General features: G+C 37.5%; 1 protein-coding gene across 4 annotated transcripts in view; it reads left to right on the top strand.

Annotated features, from left to right (window-relative positions):
• The first annotated feature begins 493 nt into the window (after nucleotides 1–493).
• Nucleotides 494–23,641, top strand: part of NR1H4 (nuclear receptor subfamily 1 group H member 4) — a 41,363-nt gene continuing 18,215 nt past the window's right edge. For 2 of the 4 annotated variants that reach the window (XM_068668866.1, XM_068668868.1), the window contains exons 1-3: nucleotides 4,777–4,934; nucleotides 8,656–8,794; nucleotides 18,006–18,368. In XM_068668866.1, coding sequence (XP_068524967.1) covers nucleotides 8,710–8,794; nucleotides 18,006–18,368 — 448 coding nt within the window. In that variant the 5' untranslated portion in view covers nucleotides 4,777–4,934; nucleotides 8,656–8,709. Of the gene's footprint in view, nucleotides 630–4,776; nucleotides 4,935–8,655; nucleotides 8,795–13,537; nucleotides 13,727–18,005; nucleotides 18,369–23,641 lie in introns of those variants that run through there. The other 2 variants (XM_068668867.1, XM_068668869.1) reach the window with 2 other exon arrangements.

Genomic DNA, 23,641 nt, shown 5'->3' on the forward strand with positions numbered 1-23,641 from the left:
CTCCAGATTAATGAGCACCTCATGTGTGTCACAGCAGGGGACTATTGCCGTACCTCATGCTTTGTTTGTATCTCTGTGGGCCCCTGTGGCTAAGGATACCGTTGTTCTGGGAAAGCCATGGACACTTTTCTGGAAAGTATCCATGAGCTGTGCAGTTTCAGTCAGTCATCTCACTTAGGTGAGTGGAGTCACAAGTATTCTTCAGCTGAACTTGTGACATGGATTTTTCATCTAAGTCTTTCCAGCACAAGTTGGAGATTAGGGGTCTAGTCCTGTTCCGGGTATCTGAAACTGCGTTCACCAGTTGTCCTACTTCTGACAGGAATAAAGAAACAAGCTGCTTTTAAAATCAGAGAAGGCTTTGAGAGCAACTGTACATCAGGAACCAAAGGACATTAATAGGTCTTGATGGCCCTGACTGTCCTCTGCTGGGGCCTCCCCTACACAGAGCCAATTGGGTCACGGTACTATTTAAGCTCAAGCTAGGGCCTCCACTCCTGGCCTGAGCAAAGCATGAGGTGTGCTTGGTGTCTTCTCCTGTGCTGGCTTACTGTAGGTGGTTGACTGTGGGTGTGAGCTGTAGCCTGCTTCATCTTTAGTCCTGGGAGGACAACGGGCTGACGCTGCAGGTAATATATCTCCTCTAGTCCTGTACCTGGCCTTGACTGATCTCTGGGTGGGCTGTGGGGCCTGATTTGCCATCCTGCTTTTTCTGGGCCTGTTGCTATCAGAACCTGGGACCTGCTCAGCCACTGTGGGACTATCTTTGGTTCTTGACTGCTTCTCCTCATGAAGCAGCCCTGCGCCTCCCTGACCCACAAATGTCTTCCTTACAGAAGGAAGAATGCAGTTTCTTCCAAACTGAATCCTGCATGACTTTTCACAGCCAAATCTGGTGTTTGCCTTCCCTCTGGATGTGTAGGCAGATTTAATAAGCTTTTTATCAACTACCAAATGTATGATAGCCCCCTGTGCCCTGGATGGTCGTGGAGTTACTGGGGTAGGATGGGGCAGTTCTTCTGAGCTCTGGGCCCCCATCTGGAGTGCAGCAATGCAATGAAAACAGTTGTTCATGTGCCATGCTTCAGAGCATGGTAGTTCCTCTTCTAGAACACAAAGTACAGAACAGAGGAATAGACAACTTAAAAGGCCAATAGTGACTCTGACTTGCTAAATTGCATTAGTGGATGCAGACATTCCTCCTACACCTCCAAAGGTCTATCACTTACACAGTTTATTCATGGTATGCAGACTGTACTTCCTCCCCTATCCTAAAAGAAATGGCTTCTTGTTAGCCATTGAACTACTGTTAAACATCTTTCTTTTCCCTTGATGCAAAACACATTATTAAAAACAAGTTGAAGTTTAAATGTTTGTAGAAGGAATTTCCTTCATATGTTTCAGACAACAATTTAAAGGCCCATTTAAAAATATCCCAGTATCTATTTATTAATGATACTTCACTGATCACCTTTGACATTTAGTTTAAAAGAACTGATTTTTAATGAAAGGGCAGTACATTCATTTACTGGAATAGATCACCATTTCACATTTTTCTTTCTTGCTCCAAATATTTATATAAATGAAGGCTAACCCTTATTGAACTTAATCACTGTCTTACTGTATAACATCAAAATATCAAGAGGGAAAAGCTTTACTTTGAAGCCTCTAGCAGGACTTCTTATCAGCTAATACTGTATGAACAAATTTAACTGAGTTTCCTCTAGTAACTTAGCTGTGATTCCTCTAGTAACTTTTAAACTTGTAACCCCTAGCAGGAAGTAGAAAAATACATGCATGTAATATTAGTGCCTTAATTAAAATTTAAAATAAATGAGAGAGAATCTGATGTTACAGAATAACTAGAACCAATTTATAGCAAAATATATTCTGAATTTCAGTTGCAGTCAGCTACAGGAAGGTAGACCATATTCCGCATACTGAAGAGCATTATCTGACTCTGTTGCTGATTCCATGTATATTCAGCTCTTCCCTTGCACTGTCAGCTGTAAGATGGTATCTTGTTAATAACATATATCCTCTTGTCAGAGCATGCTAGCTAACTATTAACTGCCTGCCATCAGAGAGGAATTCCCCCCTTAGGACTGATTGTTCCATGGTCATCTTACAGTTTCATGACTCTCTACTTTAAATATGTGAGTGACAGAGACAAAATACCGCATTACATCAGTGCAAAACATAAGATTGTTGAACAAATTAATCCTTATTCAGATACAACATAATCAGAGAGCAACTTATAACTAAAAGGCTCAGGTCAGTGAAAGGCTTATTCAATAATCAAAGCTAATCTTAAAAGTGGAGTTAATTCTCGACTTTTGAAATACAGGAAGGGGAAAAATGATGAACAATTGCTAGGGCTAATTCACTGAAACTTTGCTTCCCATTTCTTTCCTATTTTTTTTTTAGCCAGTACAGAAGCACCCTTATCTATTAAGATTACTCAATTATCTTTGTATGATAAAATTTATTGTAAGCTGCTGATAATTTTGGCTATCCTTCAAGAAATGAAATCCTTCCTTTTCATTACATTGAGGAACAGTGATACTTCTGAGAGTGCCTAAGAGTAAGGAATGGCCAGCCCAAGTAGACAGACACCAAAAGTGATTTAAATGACTTGTGTTCTCTGTGCAGCAACAGTAAAAACGGAATGCTGAAGGGATGCAAGGAAAGGTGTGGGTGACTCTGTTGTACGGTGGCCAGGCCACTGTTTATAATCAAGTCAGAAACTTTCCCAGCTAAAGGTGATGGCCTGTTTAGGGGCACAGCATGGCCTAAGTGGGCCATTTAGAAAAGATATTCTATATATAGGTAGCTAGATTTGGATACTTTTCCTCCCATCCTCCCATTTCTCTTCCTTAATGCTGTTTAGGTAGTCTCATTACACTACAGAAGACATTTGTTTTGCTCTAACTGCTTTTTATTAAATTTTCATTTGCACATCAGGCACAATAAAATATGAACACCTGGCTTGAACTAGTAATGCCACATGTCATTGCTACACACAATATCTCATTTGATTGTGTGGATTCTTTCTTTGCTTTTTCCAATAATGTGTTGAAAGTATTGATTAGTGGACAAAGCATCACTTTGCCACTTGCCTTTTTATTATTGTAGGGGAAAGGATAAACATTTTAATGCAACAAATTAATTGGTGAATGGAGATATTAAATTTTGATTCTTTTTATTTTATTTTATTTTATTTTATTTTATTTTATTTTATTTTATTTTATTTTATTTTATTTTATTTTATTTTGGCATGTGTTGTGTTGGCATGGTCGAGTTGTGGAGACCACCTGCCTCCTGTGGGCCAGACCATTTTGGAAAAATTATTTTCTTAACAAGCACGGTCAATTTTGCTAAACATGAATTTGTAAAACAGAAATCTCATCATTTAGAGTGGTGACGACTTTCAGAGAGTTAGCAATGAGGACTGAGATAACTTCAGTCTTAAATGTCCTTAGTAGTGCCTGGTAGAATGAACTGCAGGCAAAAGCCCCTGAAAACAGTGGTGTCCAGTCTTATGGCTTTGATCTCTTCAGAAACCTGACAGACGCATGTGTGTTTGGCTACCAGGTGATTCTGCAAGGGAAAGAATATGAGGAAGACATAATTACATTTTAAAGAGAAAGGTTGTTCCAGTTTCCATGAGGCAAGATTGAGGATGAATACACCTTTTCTAATTTATTTATTTTTTTTTCCTCTTAAATGGAAGGGAATGTTACTGTTGATAACTTCAGGGCCAGTAACTCTCACCTTTCTCCCAGAAAGGAATGTGTTTGTTGCCCAATGCCTCTCTCCTGGAGTAGGAGGCACAGCTTTTGTGTATGCACTCTTGATCAGGCAATGCAAATATGAAGAGGAGAAGGAGGGAGAACATATACTGTGGGGCAGACCTGAACTCATTAACCATGAGTGATGCTGCCAGCTGTCCTGGCTGAAGTTTGTCTCAATTCCATTGCCAAATCAACTGCTTCCCAGAGGATATGTTGTCAATACAGAACAGAGAATTATTACTCTTGCTGTGTAGGTGTGATGTTGTAACAGAACAGCCAGTATTCATTCTTTATTTTATTCCTCTACTGTGTAAGTAAGGACATTTTTGTTCAAGGCTACATTTGTGTCAGTAGCAAGAGATCAGCATTTTCAGGTGCGGTGCAACCATGATTAGATTCACCTTCTATAGGTACCAATTTCTTCCCTTTTTGCACAAACGGTGCATGAGTCTGCTAGGCTTAAAGTAAAGGGTCTCAGTTTCATTCCTAAAGCTTTATGGGATGAGTCCAAATCAAAATGTTGTGGTTTGTTAGAGAGTGTGGCAGATCTGGGAACTGAACTTTAGTGTCCCCAAATCCCGGAAATGCTGTAAATGATTCTGCTTCTTCAGTACTTGGTGTAACACTCTGAAATGCTCAATTGCCCTCATAAGCGCAAAATATAACAGAAATACTTAGAAGTCAAGTATATGTTTTGGAATGCCTTCTGGATTCCTTGGCTGGAAAAGAAAAAGATGCTGAGAGTGTTGTAAAAATGTATGCATGCAAGAATAGTGTTACAATCAACAACACAGTGCTATTACCACACCTTTTGAGCCAACCACCCCCCTGCACTGAGCCAGAGTATTAATGAGAATTTCAAACCTCTGTCTTGATGGACAAGCTGGGATTCACAACATTTTAATACAGCCTGCGTTTAGGAAGTTTCGCAAAGAAAGAATTGTTAATGAGTAATCCTTGTCCATTAGGGCACTGAGCCAATGAGCCCAAGCTTTGATTCATTGTGTTATCACTACAGGCTTCTGCTAAACCTAAAAACAAAACAAAACATAAATGTTCCTGTGTGAGAATCACTAGGATACTGAACTGAGTGCAGAACTGTTTTACATCCTGCCATCCACAATCTTGCAGAAAAGGACAGTAAGTAATTCCTTAAATCAATATATTTTGCTGTGAAGTTGTGTAGTATGAAAAATTTTTTCCTCTGAATTACTTAGAGTATGTTAATGGATTCTTGGCCAAAAAGGAATGAATTTTAAAACTAATAATTTATGGAAGAATAATATAAGGAGAAGTGATTTAATCTATAAAACTGGTGCAACAGCAGAAACACTGCTTGGGAAAAATATTAAGGTTATCGAAAAAAATGACAGTGTCGGAATTTGTCATTAGAAAGCTGAGTTCAGTGTCTGTGTGTCAGTAAAAAGAAAAGCTTAACTTTGACACTAAGTTTTTCCTTCAGTAAAGCAATCTAGTTAATTATGTGCCTTAGCTTTATGATTGTACTGGTTTGCTTTTTTTTTCATTTTTAGAAAAGAAAAAAAAAAAAGTGGTTAATGGGAAAATGGGATGATCTAGAAGAGGATAGTTATACTTGTTTTATGTAATTTCTTTAACTGTCTTGAGTACAGATTCCAGGTGCATCTTCCGAAGTCCGGGACTTTAGCACTTAATTCACAAAACTAGTACAAGCAAAAGGGGGTTTCACATTTCAAGTGGCTACTTTTTTTCACTCTTGCTGTTTTTTTAAGAAAACGATAGTTTATTTTGAATGCTCCCGCTAGCCATTTATCTTCAGAATAGTACAAGAGTGACATAGATTTGACTTAAATTTATTTTTACTTTTATTGCTCATGTTACAGATAGCATAGACTTGTACCAGATGGAGGTCCCACTAGGCTAGAAGGGAATTCAAATACAGGTTAAGATAGAAAGTTTGCAGTCTTATGAGGTGAGCCAGGAAAAAGGTGCTAGAGAAGGGAAGGTGCAGAGAAATGGTATTTAGTTCATCCTGGGGACAGTCAAAAGCTACCCCACTCTTTGAAGTTACATGCCTAGGTTCAGAAATGGCATCAACTCTTCTGCCAGAGTTTTCAGTTCTCCTTGTGCCTGATGTGAAGATTCACATTTTCCCTCAACACAAGCCGTATGAATATCCCACACTTCATCCGTGTCCTTTATTGCTTTGTTCCTTTGATTTTAAATATCATATTTAAACAAAACAAACACACGGTAAATTTCAACCAACCACAGTAACAGTCCTGCCCTTGGTTCTCAAACTTGCTGGTATTTTTGCTTGTATTCTCTATTAGTTGCTGCGTAGCTGCCAGTGGTGCCATGCATGCCAAAGCACTCTGGCAGCAAAAGGCTAGAAACGAGGAGTGCAAATCTTAGTAACACTTTCATGTCTTTGATACAGTTTACAACAAACAAGAAGGCAAATAAAAAAGCCTTTCATATATGTGAGGCACCACATTAAATATTCTACAAAAAGGCTATGAGGCCAGATCAAAAGCTTGTGAACTAGATGGGAATATTCCCATTAATATTAACAGTGTGTGGATTGGGGCACAGATTAATGTTGTTACAGAAATCTCTCTTTGAGAATTGGCAGCCAGATGTGTAAAGAATAGGACAAAATTACAGGGCAGAAGGAAGGAAATGTACCTCACTATTGTAAATTTTTTGCCAGTGCTTTGATACATCTGTCTTTACTGAGTACTTGAAATATTCAATCATTTTTTTCTGAAGGTAAAATTCAGTTTGATTTTTATGGAGCTTTTCTGATGATCACACTGTTTAATATGTCCTGAAATAATGCCCAAAATTCCCTGAGCTCTAGGTTTTGTAAGAACGTACACAAATTCACAATCCCAACATCACCGTTTCAGACATAGCAATGTTAGCTCCTCTTATAAAATCTGATAAAGAAAAATGAGAAGTAACAGCAGTGATGGAACTTCATCTTCAAGTTTAGCTGCAGGGAGAGAAAATCCTGCAAGGAACTGGCAGAGTTGCACTCCTCTGGGCTGTAAGAAATCTATTAATGGGCTCGCACTTGAAGACAGGGTGGGGATGGCCTCTCTCATATCTTCATCATGAAAATCCAGAGAAAACTTCAGAAGCCCTCTGAAGATGCCTGATTTTGATTTTCCTCTTTATAATTTCCCATTATAAGAGTCCTGACTGTGCTGCTGTCTTATCCATTGTAGGACCCTTAGAATGGAGCTGTAAGAGAACCCCCATCCCCTTTTCTTGAGGTGTTTTGGCAGTGGATACCTTCCCCAGCAAACGTGATGGAGCTGGTGACATGGCTGGAAATAGATGTGGGCCTGCTGGGGTGGCTGGGCTGCTTGTTAAACCCCATCCCAAGATATGTGGAGTTTTTTGCTGATGCAAAACTGTTTCTGTGCTAGATTTGAGACTGTGTGTTTACATGTTATTTGCTGCAGGACCCGTATCTGGTCTGTGACACAAGCAGCTTTTGACATTTCTGAGTAAACTGTTTAAATTATCTGTGGGCAGATATTTAAGATGCATCTGTCTAATTAGAGGGCCTTTGTTTATGTTAAGAAAGAACTTAATGAATCTTTGTGGACAAATCTGAATATAATTACACAGTGTGCTTGCTGGTCTTGCAAACTACTTCCCAGTCTCCTCAGCTCTGGGGCCTCCTGCTGCATTCACATTTTTGTCAGATGACTTCACTTTTGCTAGAGAAACACGCTGAGCCCTCACTGGGAAGCAGACCAGACTCTATCTCTCAAACGACTACTGTGAGTGGAAACATAGTCATAGTCCATTTCAATCCCATGGGAATGAAAACAAAGAAAGACTTACTTTATGGAAAAAAAGAAAAAAAAAAGTTTTTTATCGACTTTATTCAGAATTTTCTTGGAGCCTGTGTGAGCCCCGGGGACACCTCCTTGCTGGAGCTCTGTTCTTCTGCTTCCCCAAATGTAACCTTGAGCTGTGCCAGCTCACTCACATGAGCACAACCTCTTTTTCCTCCACCCAAACTGGCCAGACTTGGGTATGGGAGCCTCTTGGCATGCGTTTGTCCTGAATGCAGTGCTGACCTAGCTATAGCCCCCACTTCAGTAGAAGGCAATGGCAGGGTCCAACCCCTAGTGGTTGAAGTGGTAAGGAGACGACCCCATTGTTTTTTCTGTGTTCAGTGCCAATGTCAACCTTGGGAGATAGCAGCTGCTCTTACCCAGTAGGAAAATATGCCAATGAACAGGCACAAACATCTCCCAGCTTCCTGATGTGAGAGAGTTGTATGGCTGCTTGAGACCACAGAGGGAGGAGGTGGGCAAGCCTGGTTATTAGAGCAAGGCTTTGCCATGGTTTCCGCCACGGTTTCTCTTCTTCAGCCAGTAACTACCCAAGGCAAGATAAAGAGCCAGTCACTGGAAATTAAACTCAAGTTTCCTAACTTGGAGTCTTCTGATCTAACCATAAGCTTGCACTTTTTCAGTAAGTGAAACCAAAGAAATGATGAAAGAGTGATGAAAAAATAATGCAAACAATTAGTATTTCCTGGGAAAGGGGCTGGGCAGCATGTCCTCAGTAGGTCAGCACAGTGTTTCAGTCTGTGAATATTTGAGTAAGGTTAAGCATAAACTGCCATTGGTTTTAATTGAACAGCAGAAGGATGGCAAATAAGATACACCACAGCAAGGAAAAAACAAACAAACTATATGCAGCATTTTATTTGAAGACTTAATTAAATATTGTAACTTCAAGCCAAGTTTTGTTACAGTAAATATTGAAACAATCTCCTCAATCCTGCCTTACAACAGGTACACAAAAATGAATTATGTTGTTTTAAATATCCTTTTTGTTTTATATCTTCCAGGATCTCCTTTTGATTTTTTTTTCTTAATTATATTCCTCCTGAACTGAAGAATAAATGGGATCTGAAATGAATTTAATAGGACATCCCCAGCTAGCAACTGCAGATGGATTTTCTCTTGTTGAAGGTCCTCATTTATTTGGTAAGTTACCAAATTAAGGATAGTTTGCTCTTTTAGCTTTACTTGAAAACTTAGAAGAAAATGCATTGAAATCATGTCAAAGTCAATGATGTGTAGTTAAGACATGCCAACCTTCTTGAATCATCAGTTCCTATGGAAAGAAAGATAAACAATGAATCTGTGGTATTATATAATATAGTCTTTCACACTATTGCTCTCATCAATGCTGATAGTAGGTTATTTTTATAACACTTCTAATACCTAAAGGACAGAAAAAAAAGACACAATGTATAGGCTGGATGTTATCTTCACATGAGTCATTTAAACCAAGCTAAGCAAATGTATTTTCAGTTAATTACTAATCAAAATATACTGCAATATATCTGCAGTGCTATACTATGCGTATTTATGAAAGTATTTTCACCTAAATTAACACTGTGGGATTACTATTAAAAACTTACACTATTAATGTCAACACACAAGAAAATGTGTAATGTGGGTGGCAAAATCTCTCCTTTTCTCAGTTCCATTATTTTTTTAAAGGCTAAACATGGGCTTGTTAATGAAGGAAGAATTCTTGGTCAGTATTTTGTGACCAAGGGGAAGCTGTTTTCTGCTCAGAGGAAAAGTTAAAAAAAAAAAAAGATAGAATAACACATTTTTTTAGCCTTTCTTTTGGCAGCATAGGAAGACCTTTGTTAAGTGACATGATATATTGAGAGCCTCACACATAATAGAGACCCCCACAGAAAGTGCTGTAGGCACTTCAGAAATTTCCACTCCAAATAAGACCATAATTCTGTCTTTTTGAATGATGGAAAAAAAAAATGCAAACATTTAAATTTCATCTATCTGAAACAAGAATAGCATCTTGTGTTCTGAGAGACTCTGAAATGTGGAGCCATTCCTGCTGCAGAGCACCTAGAATTTGGGAGCATTTCTCTGAAGAGGACCACCTCCATGCAACTAACCTAAAGTACTATTATTAAAGATAACCAAAAACATTGCTTTTTTTTTTTCTCTATTTTTTTTTGTCTGTGTGAGAAATACTTTTTAGCAGAGGAAATGTTTTGCCAATAGTTATAAAAACAAACAAACAAAAAAACAAAACACAAACAACTACATATAAATAGCTAAAACATTGCTGCCTGTTAACTCCAGTGTCATAATACCCAAAGAAGAAGATAATATTTAAGGTGCCAAATTTTATATTCAATCATCCCTTTAAAAGTCCTGATGAATTGAGCTAATTCAGACCTTTATCTATGTTTTTCCTATGCTAGCAAATCATTTTGAAAGAGAATTGGAGAGTTTCAAAACACAAGGGAATATGTTAATGCAAAAGATTTTTCCTCCACATTGATGTCTCATTTAGAAACTTTCAGGTCTTCAGAAGAGGGATTGGCTCCCCCATTATAGATATCCAGAGCTTACCACAATGGAGATTAAATTCAAACTGACATTTCTGTAACAGAAATAAATAATGTATTTATAGGTTGAATTAGGGGTTCTGTTAGGAAGGAGGCTTAGCCTTCTTGCTGTTTCACTTAAGCTGACTTCCAGCTGGTTTTTATGGTCACTTCGTCCTGTTTTGTGGGTTGTCACTCAACTAAGTCTCAAAACTGAATTCTTTATAAATTTGATGTCTTTTGCTTTTAGAGATGGAAAAATAAATAAATAAATAAATAATATGTAACTGAGTGCATAGAACAAGTCACTCATTGTGAAGTGATTCATAATTTCATCTTATCAAGATTCTTCTAGGAATTGGCATTGCATATCAATTTAATATTTGTAAACTACTTTTTTTTGACGTTGACATTCATTTTTTTCAGGTAGAGACTTGTACACCCAAGGAAACAGGAAATAATTTTTCTCTTAAATGACCCTTAGATTATGTATTTCTCACAGAAATTCTCACACATTATAACTTTGATGTAATACAAATTAGAAATTGCTGACTTACAAACATCAGCCTTTATTAAAAGTGTCCTTTTCAGAGATATATACTCACTTTCTAGGAAAAAAAATAAAAAAATAAAAATCCCAGAGGAAAGAAGTTGGAGAGGAGTGTGGACCTCCATGGGACCTGTCCTGTTAAGGTGCTTCTCTTCCTCAGTCAAATCCTGTTCTAATTTCACAGGCCCCTTTGAATCAAGTAGGGCCAGCTTTGTGAAGACTGGTCCAATTTGCTAACCTGCATTTTTGAACCACTGTAATTTAGGACCATAATCCCAGTCTCATTTAAAATCTTTAGGAGCTTTGTAGCTCACTTTAGAGCCATTAGTTTGTTCTGTGAATGCTTCCACAATGATATCCATGGACTGAATTGAGCTCCTCTGCTTTGCTTTAAATTGGCTGGAGGTAAGCTCTGCCCCAGATGATGCTGAAGGACATTAGCAGAGCACTGTGCTGACACTAACAAGTCTAGCACCAACGTTTAAAAATTCAGCTGGGGTGGCACTGTCTTGGAAAGACTGTTGCAAAATGATATTTGATTACATCTTCCAATTACCTCAGAAAGTTTTCTATTTTAGGGCCAATACATACGTTAAATACCCATATATCCAATATCTTGTCTCTTTCAGTGGTTATCACTTGCCATTGTTTTACAAGGGACTGAGGTAACTTTCAGACACCAAAAATAGCCCCTTCATATTTTAAATGTGGCGTGTAAACTTACATATTTGTGCAGCATTTGAAATATATACATTACACTCAAACCATAGGAGGCAGGCCTTTAATGTAATAGCCCCATTCTATTTTCTGTTAAAGCACCTTATATAGGAGTTATTAATATGCAAGATATCAAGTGTGAAATTTCAATTATGACAGAAGGATTTTTTGAAAAGAAGCTGGAGAAATAATTCGATGCTATTATATGTTTAATTTGAATAGAGATATATTTTAAGTATTTTTGGTGGTCTGACAGTGGTTTCTTATAATGTAATGTCAAAACAATGTGACAAGAAAGCTATCCTCACTGTACATGTCCCTATCTGAGAAAAGTATTTTGCAGTGAAAAAGCACTCTTAAAATCTGTATTGATGTGAACAATGGAGAATAAAAACAAAAACAAACAAACAAACAAACAAACAAAAAAGAAATGTAACAAAGGGGAAAAGAAAGCAACACATCTAAACTTGTCTTAAATATTTTACAGCATAAGAACAAGAATTGCCACTGAAAATTGTAGGCATAGAACTGTACCTAAGATGAAATAAAGAGACTCACTCCTTTCAGATAAATTTATATTTGTTCTGGTTATGCCTTTAAAAAAAATAAAATATATATACATATTTTTTTTCAATAGTAGCAGGAACAAGTGTCCAAACTGATTAAACACCTTCCAAATCATAAGATATGTTAAATAACTACTTGTCTTCAACACCACCTGGCAGGTGATGAAACATCTGTCTTCATCCTTGCACAGAAGATAATTAGGCCTGTAACAAACCCCCAAATCAAAAAGAAACAAAGCAAGACAAATTAAAATAGAAAATCATGTATATATAATAATTATTGTGAAGAGAGCCAAAGCAAAGAGTGTGGGATCTGAGGGAAAAAAAATCAAGAAAAAAAATGCAAATGAACAGGATTCTGAGAATGAAGGTTGCACCATAGAGAAAGGCAGAACCAAAATGCATGTGTGATGCTTCCTTTTGTGTATATGTGTGAACCTGGAAAGCAATACATTTTGTGAAATTACACAGTAATTTTGCACTCTGGGGCTTAATTCTCTGGCTATTTACTTCCAGATGTGGTCCTCAGATGTACTTCTGGCCACAAACCTGATGTTAGGTCTCAGGGAGCATATTCACAGTTCTAAATAAAAGATGCTGAAGAATGAAAGGGGCACAGCTCCTCTGACTGTCCATCTTGACACTACCCAATTCTTAGCTTGCTCTAGGGCTCTGTTTTGGATTGCTGTAGCAGGTGTCTTTAAGACATGGCCTAACTCCAGGAACTGTACCCAAAAAAGCAGCTTGGACAAGACTGCAGTAGGTTTGTATGCCTTTGCCCTACATTGTCCTCCAACACTGTCTCAGTGGGTTCAGATCTTAGCTGCCATCAAACCATGCAACACACTCTCACAGCTTCATGCCACTGTGGTGGCATCCAACAGAATCCTCATGTTATTATAGATGCTTTGAGCTGAAATGACACATAATAAACACAAGTATCTGAGAGCCACAGTGGTCTATGAATAAGAACAGTATGACCCAGAAGAGTAAGGTCAGCAGCAATGCCTTCAAAGTGCAGATGTGTCCTGTCCATTCTATAGAGAGATAGCTTTACCCCTAACTGACATAGAGGAGAACTGATCCTTGGCACATGGCCTTGAGTCAGGGAGGTCTCCCTGACACTCTTCTATGGCATCTTATAGATGTGTCCAGGAAGTCCTAAGCACTCTGGCCTGTTTTGGAGAATACAAGTATTTGTGTGCTTAAAAGGCATCTGTAATCCAGTCAGCTAAAACATGCTTTTTGTGACATTGAAGTGGTTAATCTATTGCACAGAACTGCCTGATGTTGTTATACCTGTTATATATTGAGGAATATTTTAAGTAAACTCCAATAGTTACCAAAAAAAAAAAATAAAAATGTCTCAGCTATGTGGAAGCACCCTCTTGAACAGAAACCAGAATTTATGCAGGTAAATTCACAGTGGGAGCAGGTGTTGCTATTGTTTTAGGCATTTACAAACAAGTTTCTCTGTAATGAAGTTAATCAGTAAACTATATAACCTCTGGCCTGTGTCACTCCTTTGCTAGTCTTAAGGAAAGTTCTCACTGTAAAGAAGTCAGAAAGATATAGGCAAAGCAGAACAAAGAAGTTTTGTTTCTAAGTAGTCTTTAGGGAAAAGGAGGGAAAGAGAGAAAGAGAGAAAGGTCTGGGTACCTTAAAAACAACATTTTTATTCAAGAAATGGTCTGACTGAAGACTACCTAAGGTAGGATAATTCTGTGATCTCATTTAGGTGTGTGTGTTATCTGATCTTATGTTCTTCATTGAAACTGTAGGTTGTTATAAAGTTGTGTTGCTAAAATCCAAGTGGTCTTTCAAGATCTGAAAATAACTTTTTGGAATTAAATCAGGATTTCATTAATGGTTGTGCTATGGTTTCCAAATAAATTATGAATCTTGTGCCTATTTCCTGAAGTTCCTTCATGAATATCCCACAGAGTGCCAGAGGCTCATATTTCAAACCTGCTCAGAATTCTTTTCCTTTATTAGCTTTATTTAATGGAACAATAACTTTTACATTAAAATGTGATATCATTGTACTTTCTGTAATATTCTGAATAAAACTGTATTATTCTTGAATCTGCACATAGCCTCAGTATAACTGAAAACACTTTCCTTAGGTTCTACACGGAAAATTTATTTTCATTTCTACAAGCACTTAAGCCTACATCAAATATTTTTAAAGTTGTATGTAAAACAATCTGTGCAAAATTTAAAGAAACAAAAGCAAAACTCTGATGTGTTTCAGTTTCAAATGGAAAGTAGATGAAAAGTAGGAAAATATTTGTAAAATTGTGACCAAATCTGTGTAAGTGTTTCACTTTGATATTAGTAAATGTTTCAGACTTCTGTAAAATGTTTTAATTGAAAAACATTCTTTTGTAAAATATAACCTAAAAGATCAACTATAAGTAATATACATTTGCGTATGTTTAAATAGTCTTTGAAATTTTAGGAAGTAGGCTTCCAAAAGGAAAAACAGATAGATGTTTCAAAATAGCTAAGACTATGCAAATATAAAATAATACCATATTCCAGTGAGTCCATTTCTGACTTCACTTTCACGCCTTTTTACTACTGCACCTCCAGCGATTTCAGTGGGCTGTCTCATGCTTTACAGTGGCACGAGACCAGCCCATCTCAGACTACTTCTGATGTCTTGATAAAATCATATGTACGTTCTAGTTACCAAGATAAGATTAATATTCTTTTGTGATAAGAAACTATTTGTTCTAGACTTACATATACTTTGCAAAGCATAATTCAAAAATTTGATGTGGATTTAAAATGTCATGCAAGATAGCGCAGTGCGCTGAACGCTTACGAAAGCATAATACCTCCAGCCTTTGTTAGAAGCCCTGAGCACACAGCTGACTGGGGAACACTGCTCAGACCACATGCTTTGGATTGGGTCATAGAAATTCTTTGCTCTGGTAATTTCAAAGCAGTTAGTTTCTATTTCAACCTCACCATTTGTTTCATCGTTTAAGAAAATATCTCAGAATAAAAGGACATTTCATCCAAAAAATGAGACAGTTTCACATTTATAGTGTCTTTATGGAACACCGCTACATTTCAAAATATTTTTAGGAAAGATTTAAATCACTAATGCTTTGAAGCAGACTATTTCTTGTAATGTTTAATTCTGGCCTTACTGATAATTTTGTGGGAAAATCATCACTTGACAATTGTTGTTGACCTGCTCTGGGTAACAGGCACTTAACCAAGTCACATAATTTCTAAGGTTGAAATAAAAGTATCCACCAAGCTCTTCAAAGAAGACTAATCAGGTCAACTTAAAACAAAATAAAACAAACAAACAAACAAAAAACAGCCTTAAGCTGTCGTGGGAAAACCTATATAGTTACAACATAAACATCCTTAAAAATCACACTGGTCTCCATGGAAGTACAATCTATACACTTTCCAAAGTTTTAGCTGTAACTTGTGTTCTCTCAGTCTCCCTCTCCTACCCTGCCTTTTCCCTTCCTTTGTTCTGAGCATGGAGAGAATTCAGCTGAATCTTTTTCTCTCTGTCTCTCTTTTGTATTTTACTTTATAGATTGACTCAGATTTTTATCGTACCCCAGAAGCAGAATAAAATTAATGATTATGGAGATTTTTGTAAACATCTGTAATGCAATTGGTCTGCACTAGTTTAAATAAATGCCCACTATTGTCTCAGTATATGCTGCAGTTCTTTAGCAATCCTGACTTTCTAATAAGTCCTGAGATACTTTTCTGCTGTGGAAGGAATGTTGCCTTCTCTTGTTCTTTCAAAGGCCCAAGTAGTTCAAGAGACTGATACAGAGCTTTTGTGAATTTTCCAGTGGATGGCATAGAGATAAAAATCAACAGTTTCTTTGTTTTCATTTTGGAATATTCCCACTTTCCGTTAAGAAACTCAATTAACTAAGTAATTACAAACTAGCAAATGACAGCTTAGGTTTCCATGGTGAACAGATTCCTTTCCAAAGCGGCTGAATGATTTGTGTAATGATTGAACATCGTGCAATTAAAATAACACTGTTTTTTTGTACCTAAAGTACTTAGAATGGTCTCAAAGAACAGCAGTACCAACAAACTGGAAATACAATTAAAGAAAGATCACATTTTAAAATCAAAGAAAGACCACCATTAAACCTATAGTTTGCAAGACCTTTCTTTGCATTAGAATTTCATACTGAACAACAAAGGTCAGCATCAAATCATTGCTGCCTTCTCCCTTCACATGTTTTGTCACCACTGCAGCTGACAGTTACCAGTGACAGTTTAGGGAGTGCCTTCTGCTATACACTAGTGTAGTAACTGGGGCCTTGGCATCTTCTGGAGCAACTAAATGCAACTATAACTAAACTAATTGTTAATAATAAATGGCACCATTACTTTTATTTAGGTTTCTGTCCCATTTGTCCAGACTCGAATCTTGCTGCTTATTCTTGAACGAGGACCTCCACATTTGCTATTGGCAAAAATGTACTGTGGACAATACAGCGCTCAGGCAAACCCAAACCGCCTGTATCACCTCTACAGCACAGTCAAGTAGGAAGGACAGAAAGTTGCAGGGCAAGAGCACAGGACCTTGAAAGTGAAAAAGTAGTTGAAAAGCAAAGGTTAGTTTCTGTAACTAACTGAAGTGAGACAAAGGAGAGGGAAGAATCTCCTCCTATAGATTTTTATTCTTGGCTGACATGTTCCTCCTTAACTGTTAACATTTCTTCATTGTTTCTGATTCCTCAGAAGTGAAGGAGCCTTTCCAGGAAACCAATTTTATGTCAGCAAAAACATTTTTGAGTGCTTTAGAAGCACTGCTAAGTAATGGTCACCAACAAACATTTATCTATGATTTTCTTATAAATTCTGCTGTTGAGAGTGGGACTTGGTATCTTCCTGGAAATATGCACTATTTTTCTCAGACTGTCTTCTTGGAACAAATAAAGGAACTGTCAGAAAATATGAAGTAGTTTGCAAATAACTTTTTTTAATTAGTTTTCCAGCTGGTTGACATGGGCTTGCTTTTAATTATATCATCCAGCATCTGTTAGATGTCATTGTAATTGTGTTATTGAAAAAATGAGATATAAGTTGTTTGTACTTTGAATGCAACAGACAGAATATGATGGACAGAGTTAAGGTAGCCTTCAGATACATCTTTGATACTGACTTCACAAGCTACTTTTACAGAAAAGGATGCAATTCCTCATCATAGCTCATTCACCATTGTTAAGTTTGTTGCTGGCTCAGAGGTGAATAGTGCTGGCTTATGGAGGTGCACGAGAAGTGCACCAATGCTCTAAGTCTCACAGGTTTCTAGGGGCTGGGGGCCTGGCTGCAGAAGATGGCTGACAGAGAGGTCCCATTTCACCATGTGTGTTAAGGAATATCTTCCCCACTCCTTCATGGAACCCCCACTGGCCCCTTTCAGGCTCTTCTTGAAGGTTTATTTCATCTGTTTAGTCTTACAATTAAGCCTCAGCCTTGCCATCTTTCCCCAGTCCAGTTTTTCCCTGTCAACAGCGTATTCATTTGAAATTGTATAGAAATTAACACAATGCTTCTGTCTTGATCTAACTTTCATAAATACTATAGTTTTTGTTTTGTTTTGTTTTTTACTTTTGTTTGTATTTCTTTTATTCTGCTGTGAGACCTAATTCAGGGGTTGCTAGCTTCTCTGTGGTGTGGATTGTTCCACACATTACTACTTGCTGCACAGTATCTTCAATGTTTCTGTGTGTAAGTGGTAGTGCAGGACATTCCAACAATAATGAAGGAGTGGCTGAGAATGGGTGGTTACTCTGAAAACATCTCACAGTGAATGTGTATAGGACTAGGACCACATCAAATCTGAGCTCAGAATGTATGGTCTTCATGATAATGCCTTATTGTTATTGAGATAGATGTCTTAGGAAGTGGAAACTTCTCTGACAATTGTGGTTTCATAGTAGTAATTTTTTTTCTTTTTTTTTGGTGTTATTATTTTCCAGGTGTCCTTTCAGAGCCAATGAGTTCTCCAGTGCAAGAGGCAGATGTTTCACCTTACACACAGTACAACAGTGTGCCATTTCCCCAAGTTCAGCCTCAGATTTCATCGCCACCTTATTACTCCAACCTGGGCTTCTACCCCCCACAGCATGATGAATGGTATTCCCCTGGGATGTACGAGCTCCGAAGAATTCCCTCAGAGACCTTTTACACAAGGGAGACAGAGATAATGGATATCCCTGCAGCCAAAAAGCCTAGACTGGGCCACTCCACAGGAAGAGTGAAAGGAGAAGAGCTCTGCGTGGTCTGTGGTGACAAAGCCTCTGGGTACCACTACAATGCTCTTACTTGTGAAGGTTGCAAAGGTAGGATGAAATCAATTATAGAATATTATTCTAGTATTAAGCACAGCAGTATCAGATTTTCTTATTCTTATTTTTTAATTTCTTGATATTTTTATCCAAGTCATTAAGTATTGTAGAGATCTCCATTTGGATATGTTGTGCATTATTCTGTATTTTTCCCATGACAAACTGTCAGCATCCTCCACCGTTGTCCTGTGAATACAGAGAACAGTTGGCCAACCTACGGCTCTCAAGCCATCATTATTAGTTCTCTGTAAGCTTAAGAGTGACTTCCATGCGGAGAGCTCTGATGTCTTGGTGGCTGTTGATCCTGCGCTGTGCCTGTGGAAGGAGCCAAACCCATGGAGGCCTCTTGGGATCTATCTCAGTGCTAGATTGCCCTGAAAATCAACTGCGACCCCAGCCCAAGTGCCTCCTGTAGTGTGTATTGAAGTGAAAGCTGTCAGCTCCCATCTGCAAAATGTTCCCAGAGAACCTCTTTCCCTCAGCTCCCAATGCGTATGGAGTGCATCCTCAGGTCTGTGAAATGAAAGGGCCTTTCCAATTCTAGACTTATTTCTAGGGACAGCCATTATTCATAGGGAGGGAACTTTTTCAGGTTGTATTCATAGCATAAAAATCTTCCTTCCTAGGAGAACAGTGTTCACAAATTGGTGTCAGGATAAAATGGGATACAGAAAATGATTGGCATTATTGGAAACATTATTGCTAGATATTTTATCGGAAAGGAACAAAAAAGATATGCTGATGGGATAACTATTATACCTATACCTATTCCATGGGACTGATGTACACTATAGGACGAAAAATAATGCCCCAGTTTTTCATTCTGTTCTGTGAATAAGTATTTCACTATGGTTTCTGTTCTGCAGATAAGGGCTAAAAGCTCAGACATTGCAGAAGTACTGAAATACGTGGCTGCTAATCTTAGTGTGGAGCTCATTGTCATGGAGGGTGGACTTTGAACTAATTTTGGGTTTTGCTTTACCTATTGTGGATTCATTTCTGAGTGCAAAACAGACCAAAATGGTCAAATACTCTAAACATAAGTACAATCAAGGGTCATAAAGCTTATCTCAATAATACCAGTAAATACGAGATTTCTTCCTTTCTGCTGCCTGTGTGAATTGTCTCAGTCAAAAAATATAAGTTAATTCATACTAATTGTCATTATAAACCCAATTAAACTCAGTTTTAATGTAAAGGTTCCAATTCATGTTATTCTGTTAGTAAGCTACTCCTACTGTTTATTAACTTGATTATGAAATGACTTAATTTTTGCAAAGACTAACAATTAAAAAATGTGGAATGTTTAAAGAATGTCTTTAGGAGCAAGGTTAGGATCACTGGGTAAATACACAGACTAAAATCTAAGGCAGAAGGAAATATGTGTCCACCTCTCTACCAATTCAGTTTGAATCACTCTATATAACCATAATTTTACTGCTTTATTGGGATAATTTATTTTATGTTTTCACTCCGTTTCATGACTGCAACATCAATTAGAAGGAATAGTACCCTTGATCAAACATAGTAAAAGTTGAATTATTTAAAGATAATGCATTCAGTTTCTACAATAAACTTCACAGGTGGTTAAAGTAACAGCTGATTCAGTAAAAAGATGTGCTGAGGACAGTGATTCTGTTTGACGAGGTGAAGATGATACTGTCTTTTCTAGACCTCTGATCATTCTTGTGCATCTGTGGAATTTTTCACATTGCTATATATTACTTCAAGACACAGTGCACAAATGGGGCTTAGTAAGCTAGTTGAGCTCTTATCAGGCATCCAAGCATGAGATTAACTCCTTTTCAGCAACAAGACTGTTAATTCATGTCTGATGTGATTCAGAATAATACACAGATCCCTTTTTGCAGGACTGGTGCCTACCCTGCAGTATCCTTGCTCCATTGATGCTGTGGATGCTGTGATTCAAAGGGGGAGACTTAGCATGCATGGAATTTAATCCTCTGTGATGAATATATTTTGTTTTGTTTTTCTTATTTCTTTCTTGGATAATGCATTCAGCATCACCCTCCATTCTTCATTCTTCCTTCTTGGGCAGAGCAATATTAAGATCTTATTTATCTTCCCTCATGAGAACAGCAATCTAAAGACATGGACAGAAATATACACACACATATATGTATATATATATACATACATTATCATCCATTAACAAATAAATATGAACCATTTCATTAATATTTTACAAATTAAACAGAACATTTGCTCTCAGAGGATAGTTGCCTGTGGTACTAAAAAAAAAAAAAAAAGGAAAAGTGAAAGAAAAATAAGAGGTTATCCTGAGGTTTCTCTCACCTCTAATGCTGCCTTGATCTGCAATAATAGTATCACAGTTGTAGTCCATAAAGGACCATTCATGAGCAATATTACAGAATAAGGACCATCATATTCATATTATGCTTTAAAGCCTGCTGCTGTAGAGGTCATTTCTGAGACAGTCTTTGCAGATAGACATCAAGGATTTTTTTTTTTTTGTATAGCCTTAGTCTTTATAACGGCACTGGGTATTAAGGGCCATTTTGAGATGCTACAGAACAAGTGTGACATAGCGTTGCACTTGTTCAATAGAGACACTGAATATGTTCTGCTGAGAGTACAGCTGGTTGTGAATTCCCTCTACAGAGAACAGAGGGAAGAGTTTAGGCAGTCTTCAAACCATTGCTGATAATGCTTGATGTCTCTTACACCAGAATGAGCATGCTTTCTGTGAAGAGTGGTGCTACATTAATCTTTTCTTCATGTTGGCATCCACCACGTGAGGATAGGTGGAAGGAATGCTGTTGTGATAGTCTGATAGAGTGGAGCAGGTGCTTTGTTAGCAACAGTGAACTTCAAAAACTTTTAAATTGAGATCCCCAAAACAGTTAGACACCAGGATGGCAAACTGAGATATTTACAAAGCTTTCATCTACATTTTTAACAGCTGTCTTCCTTCAATGTTCATAATTTCCATAAGAAAATCAGCATCAGTAATATTGGAGCAACTCTAGGCATAATTAATCATATTCATGACTAGCTAAGAGAACAAAGCAAAATCAACATTTCCAGCCAAATGGTTTTTGTAATTTGGTAAGATCAGATAAAAGTTAGATGGTGCCAGAAAAACCTTCACCTTTTGGGGCTGCCCCTTCATTATCCTAACAGATGCCATTTCTGATTCATCTCCAATTTTATTTTTTTTTAAACTTCCCCTGGTATAGATGGTCACACATAAAATATTTCAAGCAGTTTAAGTTATTTTGTAATTTTTAATAAAGAACATTTATTACATTTTTTTACTCATACCTGAAAGCTAATTTAAAAATCAATTATGAAGTCTGTTCATGAAGACCGTGGTTTAAGAGTCACTTCATGATAAAACTGAAGTGAGAGTAGGGTTAAAACTACTTTTTTTTTTTTAATGAAAAAAAATATATATTTCATTTCTCATTTCACTTTTCCAAAAACCTTGTTTTAAAGAGCAAATATTTGACCACATGAATCCTATTGGCTCCTATCATGTTGCATCCCTATTTTTTGCATTCTTTCACATTCTTTTGTGTTTTTAAAACATTCATTTACTAAAGCTCTTTTTCTTTGTCCCCCTATGAAAAAGCAAAAACACACCTTGCGGAGAGGGTGAGTGATAAATTGCACTAAGAATGTCAAAAATATTTGAGTAGAGGTTTTTAATATTTACTACCAATTAATATTTGTCACAAATTACAGGATTTAATTTAACAAATAATTGCCTTTAACTGACACTGAGAACCTACAGCTTAAATCCAGGCCTTTATCTCTCTTGCCCGAGCAGTAAATGGTAATGTATTAAACACCACGTGAATGATGAATAAAAATAATGCCTAGGGCTGCAGAAGGTTCTAAGCAATCTGCATTTCAAAGGAGACTGGTGCCAGTCAAGTATATTTATCTGAAAATAAGCCAATAAAACAGTATGAAAGAGATTTCAAGCAGGAAATAAAGCAGATTCAGAGAAATGCCAGATTTTTTTTGTGACCAGATAGTGGAATTGTTTTAGTGGTAGCCACACACTGGTGCTTGAAAGAGATAATACAACTATAATAACTTGGGCCAAAGTTGGGAAATTGTCATCTGACAATGGCAAAATCATCATGTCTTCTACCACGTTATCTCACCCAGATTCAACAGGATGTTTTCCCAGGTCAACACATTCTGAAAACAAGCAAAAAAGTCCTTCAATGGACAAAAATTCAGATTCACATCTGAGTGTGGGGGACTGTTGTTATCTGGTGCCTCTCCTACTGCATGAAAGTACCAGGTTGGAAAACAATTGTGTTTTTATTGTGCCAGCCAGTGGCAAGGAGAAAGCAAAAGTTTTGTGAATAGTTTAGGTTAATGTAAATTTACGCAGAGTTCTACTTTGAATTGCACTATAAATAAGTGATGTGCCAGCAAAAGCTCCCAGGAGTCTATCTCAAAAGCCTGCCCTCAGGTGAGAAGGAGGACGTTTAGATGTAGAACTTAGGGATATGGTTTAGTGGGTACTGTTAGTGTTAGGTTAGCGGTTGGACTCGATGATCTTGAGGTCTCTTCCAACCTAGAGATTCTGTGATTCTGTGAGAACAGAGCTTCTTCCCACCTGTGCCAGAGAGAGTTAATTCCATCTGCAGCTGAAGCTAAATAGTTTCTGCCACATGAAGGATAGCATAAAAGATTGTGATGGCACAGTGAATCCCACTAAAAATTCAGGAAACATTCAAGTCATGATTGGCAGCAATGACTCTGTTTTGTGATGACTTTTATTGTATTAAATTTCGTATCTGGAGCATTGCACATTTTGCCCATGGTTCTTCTCTCCGAGATGTGCTAGGCAGCAGCCAAATAGTAGATTTCTACAGACAGAGTCAAGGTCCTGTAGACTTCTGGGATCAGTTGTGGTTTGCAGTTACCACTGTGCAACTTTGCAGTGAATCCAGTAATGATACCAGTTCAGCTGCTTGTGTAGTTGAAATTATGTGACTGCTTAGCTCATCAGGTGGAAAATATTTAGTGAAAGATGCTGGAGTATCTTGTACACAGAGTAGGAGGCCACATGTACACTAAGCCTGGGGGTAGGCAAGCAGACCAGTACTTGGTCCAAATATTTACAGGGGCTGAGGGAAGCATAGATAGTTACACAGCTCTCTTCCTGTGCATTCTGTACCTCAAGGGACTTAACAGGCTCAGATTTTTTTTCACCAACTATTTGTATGGCATCACCACTACAGCTGTAGTGCTGGTGCTCA

Source organism: Anas acuta, chromosome 1 (assembly GCF_963932015.1).
Source record: "Anas acuta chromosome 1, bAnaAcu1.1, whole genome shotgun sequence".
Taxonomy (NCBI): Eukaryota; Metazoa; Chordata; class Aves; order Anseriformes; family Anatidae; genus Anas; species Anas acuta.